Source organism: Lonchura striata, chromosome 3 (genome assembly GCF_050655825.1).
Source record: "Lonchura striata isolate lonStrDom1 chromosome 3, ASM5065582v1, whole genome shotgun sequence".
Taxonomy (NCBI): Eukaryota; Metazoa; Chordata; class Aves; order Passeriformes; family Estrildidae; genus Lonchura; species Lonchura striata.
The window spans coordinates 85552315-85567944 of NC_140705.1; the positions used below are offsets into that span (position 1 = coordinate 85552315).

General features: G+C 38.3%; 1 protein-coding gene across 1 annotated transcript in view; it reads left to right on the top strand.

Moving 5' to 3' along the window:
• The first annotated feature begins 76 nt into the window (after nucleotides 1–76).
• The window catches only part of ZFAND3 (zinc finger AN1-type containing 3), a 140087-nt gene continuing 124533 nt past the window's right edge, over nucleotides 77–15630 (top strand). The window contains exon 1 of the mRNA XM_021550485.4: nucleotides 77–405. Within this exon, the coding sequence (XP_021406160.1) occupies nucleotides 335–405 (71 nt within the window). The 5' untranslated portion in view covers nucleotides 77–334. The remainder of the gene's footprint in view (nucleotides 406–15630) is intronic.

A 15630-nucleotide genomic window follows, 5' to 3' on the forward strand; every position in this document is an offset into this window, starting at 1 on the left:
CAGGACGGGGGGAACCACGGTGCCGGAGGGGGGCACGCATTGTTGCGCGAGGGGCTGAGCGCGCTCTGGGGAGGGCAGGCGCGCGCCGCTGTGCCGCCGGGGCGGTCACCGGCATCGGTGGGCGTGCGGCGCCGCCGCACGGAGCTCCGCGTCCCCGTGCCGCCGCGTCTCCTCTCCCCTGCCCGTCCCATCGGCAGGGTGCGGCCGGGCCCCCCCGTGCCCTCCCCTCCGCCGCCTCCCCAGTGGTGCCGCCCGACTCCAGCTGACCGGCCTGGAATCCCAGCCGGGAGCCGCGCGCCCCCCGCCCGCCGCCGCTCCGCGCCCCGGCCCCACCATGGGAGACGCCGGCAGCGAGCGCAGCAAGGCGCCCAGCCTGCCCCCGCGCTGCCCCTGCGGCTTCTGGGGGTGAGCCGGGCCTGGGGCTGGGCTGGGGCGGGACGGAGGGGGGCGGGCGGCCTGGAGAAGGGCTAGGCGGCGGGGGGCCGCGGGCGGGCGTGCGGGGGAAACGGGCCAGGTCGTAACCCCCGACGCTGGCGGTCGCGGGGGCCGAGCCCGCAGCTCGCCGCGGGGAGGGGTCAGCCTCGGGCCCCTGCCGGGCGGGCCGCGGGGTTCCCCCTCTTCGGAAGAGGGATGTCTCCTTGCCTGTGGGCTCCCGGGGCCCGGACCGCGGTGTCGGCTGCGGCCGCAGGCGCAGAGGCGGCGGGTGCCCCGCGGGGAGGCGGCTGCGCTGCCCCCGGGCGCGGAGGGGGAGGGGGTGCTGAAGCCGCCCGCGACCCCCCCGCCGCCCGGACACCGCGGCCTTCCCGGCAGCCCTGCGGGGGAGGCCTGACCGCTTCCCCAGGCACGCAGGTTTCCTGGAGAGGCCGCCCCTCCTCTGGGGCTGCGCTCCGGGGCCTGCCTTTAGCTCCTCAACGGCGCAGATGAGTAATGCGGGCCCCTGGGTGCCCTGACGGGTGTCCCTGAAACATCCCTGCCCCGTGCCCGGGAACGGGGAGCTGTCGCTGCAATTCACGCAGGGCAAAATAACTGATGAGAGAAAAAAGCTAGGGACAAAAACATACTTCTTTCTCCACCTTATGAAAGTGAAGTGGTTCATAATAGATAAGGCCCCTGTTAGCTGTTTGCTGATACCCTTTTAGGAAGAAGGAAGTAGGGGTCATTCCTGTTTGCCAAAGGTGAAAAAAAAAAGGGTAAATCTGTTCTTTCCTAAACTACCATCTCTAGGGTCGTGTCTGTTGAAGATGTTTTTGTTACTGATTTTTTCTTTTTAAATCAGTTGTACCGTGGGAGATGGTATTCTAGCAGATACACATAGTCATAAAATGTGTTTAGTGTCTATCACAGCAACATTAGTCCCTAATGTTCTTATTTATGGAAAATTCATAGAGTATGTGACTAAATAGACTTTTGAGGGCCCATCTGAGATTTACACTTGTCTGTGATTGTACCTTCTTGGGATTTATGTCATGCAATTTAAGGTACTCTGGGGAAGTGGAGGCTGAGAGAAAAAAGATTCAATAAGAGTGATTTAGTGATATGACTGTACATCTGGTTGGTTCACTGAAGTGGCAGGATTTTAAACAAAATCCCATGTTTTAGTTATGACAGAAGCCTGAATTGCAACAAATGCCATGGCCCAGTTGGGAGTGATCTTTCAAGACAGATTATAAGTACATAGTAAATTGTTTTGTTTTGTTTTGTTAAGCTCCCATATTTGGATCTGATATTTTCTGTGAAGCAGTGGAGAACAAGTTTTTGCTATCTCTAATGAAGGGCACTGATGTCTGTAACGTGATAATTATGGGAGAATCATAGAAAGTTGAAAGTGAGCTTTTTCTCTGGGGTCGACTTATTGGCTAGTTCAGCATGTTTTGATAATGAGAAGAAAATCTGGTGCTTTGTGTTCAAGGATCTGCTTAATGGTTACAGGAGGCTCTCAAGAAAGCTGTTTTTCTTTAAACATGTTTCTCTTGCACAAGCAGATATCAAGTGGTATTTTTTTTGCCCTCTCCCTTTTTTTTGCTTCAGAGTGCCATCCATGCAGGGGTGTTTTTGTATGATAATCGTGAAAGACAGCAGTGTGGAGCAAACCCCTCACTTTTTCCATTAATACAGTGAATGAATTAGTCTCTTTTTCAGTCTCTTTAAGTGTCTGCCAGGTGCATTTCAATACACAGTGGCAAAATAAGTATCTATTTTTCTACTTTAAAAAATGGTGCTGTCAATTTCCAGAGTTGATTGCTGTACTTTTCAGTCCTGAAGAAGCTTAAGTGACTACATGACCTTATTTACCTAGGCCTTGCTAGTGCTTGAACGGATTTTCTGGTAAATCAGTGCAGATACACTTTTCTATTGAAGTTGCATTGTCAGGAGTTCATAATGGGTTGCAGTTTTATGCCAACTTTCTGAAGAAAGTAAGTCGGGATAGCAGAAAGACTTATATTTGTGTGAAGTTGAAATTCTGCTGCTCTAGAGTTCACCTAAGGTTCCTAGAGCAACCCTTGCTCCAGCTAGGGTTATGACATGTTTTAAGACATACTTTAAGAAAGCTGTGACTTTCATCTGTCTGTTAAGCCACATTTTGGAAAAACAAGGCCAGGACATTTAAAGCTATGAAAAGTTATGAAACTTGTAACTTGATGTAGTGGTTTCCATTGAATTTGTAAATAAAGTACTGTAGAGGAACAGTATTGCTTTATGTTTTCGGGTCTTGTCAGTGCAATGGTTTAGAACCCTTTCACAGTTCTTCTTGTGTGAGCCCAAGCCAGGTAAGCAGCAGAGCAATTTTGTGTACAGGGGTCAAACAATAAGGTCTAGATTTTACCAAGTATAAAAGATGATGCCTTTGTCTTTTAGATTTTATTTTATGTAATGCGTAAAGGACTGTTTGTAATAAGATACATGTTTTCTACAATAAGCCACAATGACAGGAAACATTAAAGAAAAGACTGAAAGAAGTATTAAAAATGAAGTAAGCTGTGGGTTGCTGTGCTAAAGCTTGCCCATTGGTTGAACAGGGATAGAAGTAGCTCCAGAGTCACATGTTGATAGTGATGGCATGCAAAGAGATTGCAGGAGCAGGCTAGTATGTATTATTGCATGGAAGTTGGAGGGGTTCTTTTAGAAGATTTGGGCTTATATTAGAAATTCAGATCCTCTAGGTTTTGGCAATCTCTAGAGACTGGAAAACTACTAAACTCTTGATGTTTCAAGATCTAAGAGACTGAAAAATGAACAGCTGAAAGAAGATACTTTTGAATTAGGCTGTTAAGAACTTCTGATACATCTGCTTAAGGTCAACAACTAACGTTTTCTTGCCTTTTGTTGAAGATCATGGAATCAGTCTTTAAATCTGCAGACTCAACCACCTTTTTAGAATCTTCAGTCTGTCGTTTCTGCTTGAGTAAAGTTTAAATGGAGCACTGAGATGATCTTTATATTTTACATAATCATTTCACTTACCCAGATAATATCAATTGGGAAACCTCATCAGTATTCATGTTATTTATGAAAAATTTGTACAGTTTAGGGGAGCAAATTATTTCCAAACACTTTCTCCCTATTTTTATATCTTCAACTTCAGTCATTAGCAACTATCTCACTATTTATTGGAATAGTCTTAGTGTACAAAGATTGGAAAGGGTTTCAGTATGCAAGTTATTTTAGATTTCTTAATATAAAATATGCTGTATTTAACTTCTGATTCTTATGACCTGGAAAAATGCTTCCTTATGTTTTCCTGGTTAACAGATCAGATAATCATAGAATCATATAACGTTTATTTTTTCTTAGATTACTGGACTTCAGAAGCCTTTACCTTATGGTATATATGAACTCAAGGTTGAAGATTTTATAAATACATGGAAATATTATTTGATGTATTATATTCCAGTTAAGCCTTTTTCCTTATTAGAGATGAGGCTGATTCTTTAATGATTTACATGTTGGTAATTCACCTTTGACTTCAAAAGATCTCTATGATGGTTTCATTTGTGAGTGAAACCATCAGAGGGCTGGGGATACTACTGTTGCTTATATGCATAGTAGGGACTTGTAAGCTGCTGGTAGCATATACTGTGAAAAGTGTATGTCAGAGAGGGTAATACTTTTACAGGTCTATTTGTACTGTAGTGCCTACTACTTTTTTATTGTTCAGATTGATACCATACTATTGCATTTAGTGCCTTAGAACCAGAAAATAAGGAAATATGTTAATAGACATAAAAAAAAAATGAATTACATTCTTGAAATGGTGGCAGTCAGCAGGAAGTTGATTGAAAACACAGTATGATTAGTTTCATCTCATCTTAGTTCTGGCAACTATAAGGTACTGTAGTCAGCTAAAACTGATAGCAATATTATTTGAGAACATGCCAGCAGGGCTTTTGCAGGATGTTGCCATTTGGTCTGCCTTTTTTGACACTGCATGCATCATATGTGTTATGACACAATATACCCCAAGCATTCTGTGCAGGCCCAATTCAGTGTTTATTTCTGAGTCTGGATTTTCCAGTCACTTATGTATCATCAGATCCTTGCCATGCCAATCTGGCTCTTCCCTCAATTTTGTTTGCTAAAATTAAACATTTGATCAAATGGTGAATCATTTAACTTAAGCATGATGAGTTTGTGAGTGTATATCACCAAAGCTTGCTTTTAGCATCTAAACAAACAATGGCCATTTAGAAGCCTGTTTTCTGACTAGTATTTTCTTTACTTTTTTGGTGATTACCACTATTCATTCCATAGGAACTCTCAGTGTTCCTTTTTAATAAACACTGCTGTTTTAATAAACACTGTCTCATCTCACAAGGCAGCATAGGTCATCATGAATGCATAATGCCTCCCTAAACCTAATTTTGCTTTAATTGTTGTTGCAGCCTCACATAGATGTTCCGAAATGAAGCTTGAGTAAACTGTTGAAATATGTATCTTTCCCTCTGAGAATCTGAGAATCTGAGAATCTGTTTTCACTGGGTTTGGATTATGCAGTTCCTTAGCCAGGCTTTCACTGGCTGGGACTTTGGATCAGATGATGGAGTAAGCAGTGAATTTGTTGGTTTATGTGAGACAGTGTACTCTATTTTGCTCTTAAGTTGAGACTAAAAATGCTTTAGTATTGTAATTTTTTAATATTATGCATGAACTTCTATAATACTCTGTTAAATTCTTGGGTAAAAGAACTTGAAGCAGTTTATATTTAAGTCCAGCATTAACTGCTGTAATAATATATCTATTGGTGCATTGCACAAGTAGAAGTGACAGATTATTTAAATAAGAAACAAAGACTCTGATGAGAAATTGATTTATTTACAACTTTCTTACAAAGTGCTACTGTGTATAATAGGGGATATTGGAGAGGCACTGAAATGATTTGCTTAGATCCTAATTTTAGACGATACTGAGAATTATGAGATAGAGAAGCTTCTGTTTGATGAGAGATTGGTGATGAGGAATTGAGCTTTGTCATGTTTCCTGTTTGATTAAAATGCTAAATTATGATTTCCCTCAGTCATAATACAACTAGAAGGGCATATCAAATAAAGTCAAAAGGTATAAATTTTATCCACTTTTTTGTACAATGGGCTCTTGCCTCTTGCAACTGCAGTTGCAAGTGGTACCAGCTTTTTGCTAAGTTTTCTATCTGCTGTAGAAGCTTACCTTGTGAAATGGGGCTTATTTGAACTTGAAGTAAAAGCAGATGAACTGGATTTAATTCTTTAATTTTAATAAGCTTTTGTCTAGGAATGTGAAAACAGTGCTTTCTTTTGCAGTATTTAATAGAATAGACAAAACAGAAAGGAGATTTTGTTATTTCATGAAAACTAGCTGTTCTGGATCAGACCAAAGATACATCCAACCCTATTTTTGATTTAGGTGATAAGTGATGCTGAGGGAATAGGCATAAGGACAGACCAAGTATGCAGTGATGCTTATCTTGGTATACCTCCTTTGCTTCTGGCAGTCTGATATAAGGTTGTCCTCTGTTTTATAGATTTACAGCTTAGTAGGTATTACCTATTTTTCAGTAAATTTGCATAATGAATTAGTGAGGCCATATGTATTCTTGACCCTTAAAATGTCCTGCAGGAAGACGTTCCATAATTTAACCATTCTCTCTGTGGGAAAAAAAAGTAATTTATTTTGTTTCTTTTAAACTTGCTGTGTGATAATTCTAAGGAGTGAATAAATTCAAACAGCTGGTGTATGAGGGTGTTTTATTTAAGAAAATCCAAAAATAGGCCTGGTTGATGAAAAATGTCTGTTAACTTAGTGCAGCCAGAATTTGAGGAAAAAGCCCTCTTGCTTAAGCCATGAATTGATTCAAAATCTGTATATAAAAAGTTTTATAAAAATTTTCTAATATTAATTTGGTGCTGTGTTAATCATAGACAGGCATATCCAGTATCTTTTAATCTAATTGTAACTTCCTCATCAGTCAGAATGAAATTCACTATTGTAGCTGCTGTTCTTACAAGTGGAGCAAACAAGGGAGAAGTAGATTGTCCTCCTTTTTAAACTTGGAGGAGTTAAAAGTTACTCTGTCTAGGTCACCTTCCCTGTTTCTGTCTTCCTGTGTGACAGGATTTGATTGTGTCTTCTGTAAACTGTTGATTAGTCAAAGTTATTTTTCTTTGGCCAATGCTGGCAATTTTTCCACAGTTAGTGCTTGGAAATATCTGTCTTAATGATAATTAGTAAAATGTTCAAATATTGTATGATACCATAGATGTGTTTTGTATAATGCTTCATTTTGATGAAGATGCTTTCGGTTCTCAAAAGTTTCTGATGATAAGTCCAGTCAGTCAGAGGGTTATAATATAGGTATCAGTTTTGGGGAAATATTGCTGCTGATTTTAATTCCATAAATTTCAAACAATTTACCACTTCCATTGAAATTTGGTGTTAATATTGTTGCTGCATGTTGGACAGCAAATGGGTGGAAGCCTCACGACTCAGTATTTCTTTTAAGGTGTTGAAATCAGTGATGCAAAGCGTTAACTAGACAGAATGATACTTGATTGATGTATTTATTGGAGATGTCTGGTTTTGACTTGAATGTTTTCACTAACATGCTATGCCATTACTGGATTTTAATTTATTTTTAAATTTGAAGTTAGTGCATATAAATAGGCACAGGCTTTCTTTACAGCCAGGGGGTAAAAATTATAAATGTGATATACTTTCTTAGCCAATTACTGCTTATATTCTTTGAAGTTAAAAATTGTGTTCATCTGTCTCCTTAAACATGCAATCCTGACTGATGTAATTGACATTGTACTTCAAAAGTTAAGACAAATGTCTTGAGAGTGTTGGATAGTATTTGATCTTGATTATGTTGAAACCCTTATTTGGGTTAAGATAAAATTCATACTCACTTTAGGCTGGTAAATTCCATTAGTATTTTCTCCTTCTTTTTTTTTTTTTCTCCTTTTTAAACTGAAGTGTCAGAAATATTTCCTGTCTATTTTGAACAGGCAGGGCTCACTAGGATAGAGTCCCCTCTTTGCTTTTGGAAGAAGAATTGAAAATCAGGCAGTAACTGCAGCATGAATCAACTTCTCTCAATAGATCTGTGAAGAAACTTAGAGTAGCTACAGATATTAAAATGGCATCTCCTCAGGCACTGAGAAGACCACATAAAAAATATTGTTGAGCATACAATATGCCTTGAATAATAAATGGTTCTGACAAATGAAACATCTGTGTGAATGACCACAATGGTTTCAGGCTGTGGAAATTACATTAATGTACAGAAGTAGTGGGTTGGTATTTTTAGGTTCTGTAAAAATGCCCAATCCTTATCTTCTAATTTAAGATTTTGATATAAAGTTATTTTTGTAATAGAGATGGGTCTTTTGTTTGCAGTCATGGAAAGTTTATGTACTTAAAGAGTGTGGGGTTAAACTTCTATTTTTTTTGACACTTTTTTTAAGTCTTGAATGTCAAACAATGTATTGTAATGCATAGCTCCATTAACTCTAAATTATTCCTTACCTGTACTCAGGAAAACACAGTAGCTGAAGAGTTGCAGTATTCCATGAGGAGAAGGAAGATGTTCACAGTTGTGTGTTCGGGTTCTGTTTATAGCAGCTGACTAGTAGCATTGTGGTAAGGGCAGTACTTGCCTGTACAGAGAAATTGTATTAGAAAATTGTTGATGGATTTTTACACTTAGTGTGTCATCTGGCATCCTCCCTGCAGCAGAGAGTGCTGCTCCACACTATGTATGAAAGACTTTTAGGTATTCTGTTTGATTCCATCTGTTTAATCTGGCCACCATTTTCATGTTCTGAATTTGAACAATAGAAGTCAATGCAAGGAAGATAAATTTCAGTTTGTAAATATTGTGGTGTTTTTATTAGTGTTTTAAGGAAGATTATTTTTAATATTACTTTCATCATTGTTATGCCCTTTAATAAGTATTCTTTGTCTAGTGTTGGATTTCCAATGTTTGTGTGGTGTAAATTAGAGACTAACTGAAAGTAATGAAAAATTTTGAATGGAGATAAAAACCAGCTTTCCTAAAATAATTTTAATAAGCAGTCAGACAAACAGAGAAAAAGAGTTTGGTTGGTGATTACCATCTTTAGTTTTTGACTCTTTAGATTATATATTGTCTAATGTTGGGTGAGTTGTTTATTTGAAGGCCTTAGTAATGTATATATTTAACTTCTGCTTGGTTGAATGTACTGTTGAAGTTGAAAGTCCTATTTAAATGCTAAGCATCTGTGAGAACCCCGGGCTTGGTCTGGGGTCTCGTGTGGTGGTAAAGTCTCTCCTCCAACCTGTGCTTCCAAAGAAAAACTGTGCAGCCTCTTCTTGTTCGGTCTCAAGGCAGTTTATTGTGAGTTATCTAAAAGATTGTGTTCGTGGGCTGCGGCTGCTTGGTCAGCGGCCCAGGCAGAGACACACACACACCCTGACATCCTCTCTGTCTGCTGTCTTCTTCTTCTCTCCCCCCGCTCAGGGCTGCTGCTATCTTTTATATGATATATTACATATTACATGTTTATAGTTTTCCCCCAATACCTACTACCTATATTACAAAGTGCTTTTCTACTCTAAACCAATCTGCGAGTGCCAGCATCACCAAGAACATGGAGGTCAGGAAGAAGAAGGAGGAAGAACAGGATCAGCCCACTTTCCTCCATCCTAGAACTTCTGACCCCCATGTACAAAGTAAAAACCCCCCTGTACAGGTGCTAAAACCCCCCTGTACAATACTAAAAAATGTTCCCTTCTGTTTTGTAACTACTTTTACTATATTATCTAACCCTTTGTGACTGCTTGTTCCACCTTCAAAGTTGGTAACACATTCCATGGCACAAACTCAAAATCACAGCTGTTTCCAGCTGCCTGCCAGGGTCTAAAATGCTTCTGACCAAGGCCTGGAACCTCTAAAAATGTCTGAGAGACATTTTGAGTTCCAACAGCATCAATGGAAGGGGAGGAGAAAGGAGCACAATACTGTATTTGAAGCAGTGTTTGAAAGAACGAAAAGCAGGCTTGTTTCATGATAACCACCTAGTTATGCCCTTGGAAAAGCAAAATCTAATGTCTTGTCCTCATTGGCTTAATTGCTAAAACACAACCATCCTTCACAATATGACTGTTACTGACATAACTCTGTTGCCATAACTGCAGCATTTTTATTTCTAATTATTATACTCGGAGGCATCTCAGACGAAGCTGCATATATAAAATATACAAAATGCTGTCATTTAGCGAGAATTCCTCAGTACTGGAAATTGTATTGTCCTCTAACTATTGATTAGATGCTCTTTTGGTCCAAGATAATGTCAATATTAAGGAGCCGGGCTTTTTCATAGATCAGTTAAATGTCTTTGAAACTTTTCTTTAAGAAGTATCCACTATTACTGAGTGAAATGCATTTTTTTTTACCTGAAGCAAGAAGAGTTCTAGGTTGGGTATTGCTGACACCAGTTTGCAGGCATTAGTAATGCTTATTCATTGCTTAATGCCCTACTATTACCTTTTCCTTAGTAATCTCCTTCAGTGATCTAATGGATAGTAATGGTTTCCAAAATAGTCCAGGTGTTAACAAATGCTTGCTTATTCATGCAGATAGGTTTCAAATGTTCCCCTGAATTGTTAACATGTTTATCAATTTAAAATCTATTCATCTCTATTTTTAGCATAAACTTTTGACTGTGTACTTCTATGAAGGAATTAAAGTAATTATTGTATAGCATGTTTCCATAATGCAGATTCTCTCCAATTTTAATTTGCAAGCATGTTACTATTATAATTACTCCATTTTAATAGGAGAAAAGCATTACAATTTAAATTTTTTAAATGCTCCGAATTTTACAAAATTGAAAATGCATTTTAAATGCTTTGAAGAAGCTAAAATACTGTTTCTTTTTATTTTTGTACACAGATGTGTGGATGAATGATTATTTTTGCAATAACTTATTAAGGGCTTTTAGGATTAGTCTATAGATACTCAGTACCTTCCCTAAGTGCTGAATCATTTTTGAGCTTTTGAAAGAAAGCAATTAACTATAATATTTACACACTTCAAATATATTTTTCTTGGCATTGAGACTTTGTGATTAGTGTGTCTTGGCAAAATAATTGAAATTAAACTTGCCTTGGAAATAATAATTAACATGGAGCAGGTTGACTCCTTTTATTTAGGAAAGTGGACTAACTCTGCTGCTTGTTAAGTCCTGGCATTGTCAAATACATGGAGTATTTGTGATACTCCTAGCATGTCTATTTTGGAATATAGTTCTTTTCCAGAATCTAACATCTAACTTGATGTTAAAATGCCTCTTCATATAGTGTTGAATGTCACTATATAGTCTTCTCTTATTTTGACTGTAGTTTATTAGCAGTTGTTTTATTCAGGACACTGGATGTGTTAATGTTTTAACATTTTCATGGGTACTGCTTTAGGCATTGTGCTTTAATGCTGATTTTTTTTTTTTTGAGACATCTCTTCATTACACAACTTTAGAAACTATAAATCCATAAACATATGGGAAATAGGATGTTCATTTTTAAAATAAAACCTTCTACATTTAAGTTTGGAAAGGATTTATTGCTATTTCTGCTACTGATAACACTGTGTGACAGTCAGTCCATGCTTTTCTCTGCATAGACTCTCTGTTTTCATTTGTGAATCATATATCCCTCTTAATTAAATTCCACAGTGCTTTACAAGCCTTGAATGAGAGGTGTTGTAGCAGGGACTATTTGAATTTAGAAACAGGTGTTTGTTTTAAATCAGAACTTGCTGTAGGACAGTATTGACCCATTGACTTGTTATTTCCCAGGTGGTTCATCTAGAAGGAAGTTTTTGTGGTGGGTGGAGGAAATCTCTTTCAATCAGAAGAGTTGCTATGCAATTAGAAGAGCAAGAGCTGCCTGCATTACACATCTGTGAGTCTCAGGTGGTTTTGCAGCACTCATGATGAAGATAGGACCCCATTATTATCCATTATTCTGTGATGCAGTCTCTCCTTTGACTATTAAAGTTCTTGTGTGACTAATTCAGGAAAGACCAGAAATCTTTCTCGTGAATAATTAACACTTCCTGTTCTGCTCAAGTGACTTGCAAAGAGAGATTCAAAAGGTAAAAACAAAACCACAGTGATGTGTATTACAGTGATGTATATTATTCTATAGCAAATTGATGCATTAAATTATACTGAAAATGGCATCACTCAGTGGTATAACAAGAACTCCAGCATTACAGTTTAAAATTCAGTTGCCTGAGCTGAAGTACAGCTGAAATTCAGATAACAGAAAGTACTGGTTGGTGTTGAAACTACTGTAATTGGAATCCTGAAGTAAACAGAACAGAAAAGTAAACAGAACTAGAGCAGTTCTTTGTGAATCTTAAGTCTGCAGCTTTCAGAGATTGTTATAATTTATTTTTGTTGCTTTCTGTGTCCCCCCCATCCCCTTCAGATCAAGTTTCCATCACACTTCTAGATGCCATTGAGACAGTGATTTAGCTGCTTTGTTATTAGCATTTTTTTGGTCCTTATTATTTCAGTTTGCTGATTTAGAGTGGCTTTCTGAGTTCTGCTAGCAAGATGTTTCTGTAAACTTGTATAAAGAAGAGATGTTATTTTTTTAAAAATTATTAATTTTGAAGGACTATTTAAGGCCACTAAACAACCAATGAGTATTTAATCAGTTTATGGTCCAAATGGGTTTATACTTATTTTAAGGTTACCTAGTAAAATTCTGGCCCAAATGGAGGCTTCAAGGACTTGTGTTCTTTGGGTGTCCATGAAGGCAGTTACAGAAGAAAGTATGGGAAATGGTGAGCATGATCCTCATCTTGGAGGATCATTATCTGGTTAATCAGTGGTGCTTAACTTTCTTTGGCATAGTTTTTTTGTCCCTCATCATTCTGCAGGAAAATTCTGAAGGTAAGTGTTACATTTTTAGTAGCACAGCTGACTACTTAATGTGGAAAAAGTAGACCAGCTTTTGGAGGCACAAGCGTTTCTTCAGTGTATGGGAAAGTTAATCTACTTTTTCCAAATATATACCTACATATTACCTCTGTCCCCAGAATCAGTCTTATCCATACCCTTAGGTCATCATGGTTGCAGCAATGACATGAAGGCCAAGTGTGTTCTGCCAGCCAGGACAAGTTGCCTGATTTAATGTTTTGGTATTGTTTTCATGTATATGGTGTTAAGAAACCCTTGTTTCTGGCGTGATATGTAGCAAACACTAATTGTGGTATTTTCCTTACCACAAAAGATTGAACTCTTCAATTTGAACCATCTAGAAAAAAGCTAGAGCTGTGTTGTGGTTGTTTTGAGTCTAATTGAATTAGGTAAGTGTAAACATTTTCTTTGAGTGGGTATAGGTGGTATTTTACTTTCTCAAAACAGAGAAAAATTATCTAAATGAATTGGCTGGAGAAAAATGATGCTTAGCTGAAAATCCAAAATTGTCATCTGCCAGTCTACTGTTTGCACAGGATTAGGTATTGGGTAAATGTTTTAGGAGCTAAGAGAACAAGAAAGCAATGTTCGTGAAATTAGTAATTTACATATTTGCTGTTAATTAGTTTAATAGCTGAAGACACTTTTTTTTTTTTTAAAGTTCTGTTATATGTCACTAAATTTCCCAGACTTCTGTCATGCATTAGTGTAAATGAAGAGTGACAGAAGATTCTGTGGGCTCCTTTCATAAGGGGCCTTGCCTGTGTGAAGGATGCAACTGAAGAAGGTGCACAGTTTTAGGATTATAAGCCTAAAGTTAGGCAGAATCATGGAAATATCAGGTTTTCTTTTTTATTTTACTTGAAGACTAGAGATGATTGAAGAGTTATGGGCTGATACTGCAGCTTGCTTATTTTTTAAAATTCCTTTTAACTCCTCCTTCTGTTTAGGATTCAGCATTAATTTGACATAGTTAATGAAGCAGTAGAGTTGCCGTTTGCAGCTGCAGCCTGGCACAGTGGTTAGGTGGTTAAAACTCCTTTGTTCTTCTTGTGTATTGAGAAGGTTATGCATAGCTTGGATGAGAGTTTAGGACAAGGTAAGGTTTTGGGGCTCATTTGTATTACTTGCTGTTAATGATCACTCTGCTTGCTTACTGTGCTTTTGCCTGAGATTGCCTTCAGAGATGCATAAAAAGCTGCTCTAACAAAAGAGCCTTTGCTGTTTGCATGCATGAGAGTAAAATATTTAACTTGGCCCTGATTGCCCACTGTCGGAATTGGATGAAATAAATGTACTGATTGTGATTTATTCTCTCAGTCGCCATTATTAGAGGAAAATAAGAAGTTGAGGCTTGTTCCCACACTGTCTCCATGTTATTCTAAAATAGGAAAATGGTGAGACGAATAGTTAGTGCTGTGATGCCCTTATTTTTGTTCATGTAAATAATTCTAAGCTGTCTACTTTGAATACTTAGAAAATAGTAAAAGCTTGTGAAAATGACAGCTGTGAAAATTACAGTTTACATTAGTGTGGATCACTGAAGATGGAAAAGCCAAAATATCACTCTGTGTAAAGGTTTCCTTTTCCTGTCATGAAGGATGTAGGATGATGGATTTTTTTTTTTTTTTTTCACTAGATGTTTAAAACCTTTGAACTTTAAAGCAAAATGTGCATTCTGAATTCTTTTTACCCTGGTAATTGAAATGCAGTTGCCTGAGACCTGGGAAGTGTGCTGTGTGAAATAGGAGAAAGGCACAATGCATTACATAGGGGGGTCTCCTCCCATCTTCACATCTGACTAACTCCCTGTTTAGAAAGTGCTGTTCCCTGACCTGTCAGCCACTGAAGGACACGAGCAGCAGCTCATTTCCTCCACTTCCCATGAGACGACCAGTGCAAACATAGTGGAGAAGAGTGAGCTGCCCCTACAGCTGGTCTGCACTGCCTTCAGTACTAGCTGTGGTCTTACTTGAGGGGCTTTCACCTGAGCAGCAGTGGAATAGGAGCTCCTGACTCAGCTTCCAAAGCACCATGTGAGAATGACTGTCCACAAGCATCTACTCGAGACTAAATTTAGGCTGGCAAAACTTTAAAGGAGATAGGAAGGAGGAGGATAAAGCATGTTCATCTTTTGATTAGTCCTTTAGTTCTCTTGTTGCCTTTTCTTCTAAGTTCTCCAAGTAAAAAAGAAAAACCTAGGTATTTTTATTTTTGTGAATGAAAGAATATAATAGTTTTGGATGACATTGTTCTGTTTCTCCTCCAGCCATTAAATTATAGTTTTGCTTCACTTGCATAAAGGCTTTAGTTATAAATTTATAAGGAAAATGTCAAGTGGCTAGTCACAAAGTGTGATCTATCATATTATGAAGACACTGCAAACTTCTCCACAAACTGCTTAAAACTCTTTAGAAAAAATCTCACTGCTTATGTGCAATTGAATTACGACAGCAAGAAACACATTACATAATGGTAAGCACCAATGTTTTTTACAATTTTGCTCTAGATCTTGATGGAGTCAGTAGGACTTCAGAGTTAGTAGAGGTTTAAGATGTTTGAGAGATCCTGATTATTTACTTAAAAGAGGCTGCTGATGGGTTTTATGTAGTTTTGAAGTACTTCTCTTCAATTAATTGTATGAATTAACAGAACTTACATGTTTAAAATGCAAAAGTGGCCTGATGTAGATCATCCTGTTTAAATTTGGGAATTTAGATTTGTGGGTCACTGATTAGCTGAACAGATTTGGTTATGCCAGAGTTGTTTCCAAAGAAGGCGTACTGCAGTTGATAGTGCATTTGATGATTGACCTAAACACTTAACTAACCCCCCTGTCATTTAGTATGCATAATGTTTACTTAATTGCATTTCTCAATAGTTAGATGCTGAGAGGAAATGAGATTAGCAGGTTTTGTTTATGTTTTGCTAGATTCTTGAATAACTCTTTACTGCTGCATTACTAAGATGGTAAATAGGCAACACTGGGTTTTTCAAAAAAGAAAAGCTTCTGCTTGTTTCTTTGAGCTTTATGAGATTTGCTACAATTTGCAAGTGATAGCCATATACATCCTGCTTTTCAGAGCTGCCACAGAGAGACTGAAATGTAAGATAAATACTTTTTTTCATTAATACTTCCATTCTACTAAACCTAAACTTGGAACACCAATCACATGAAAATATTTATTTG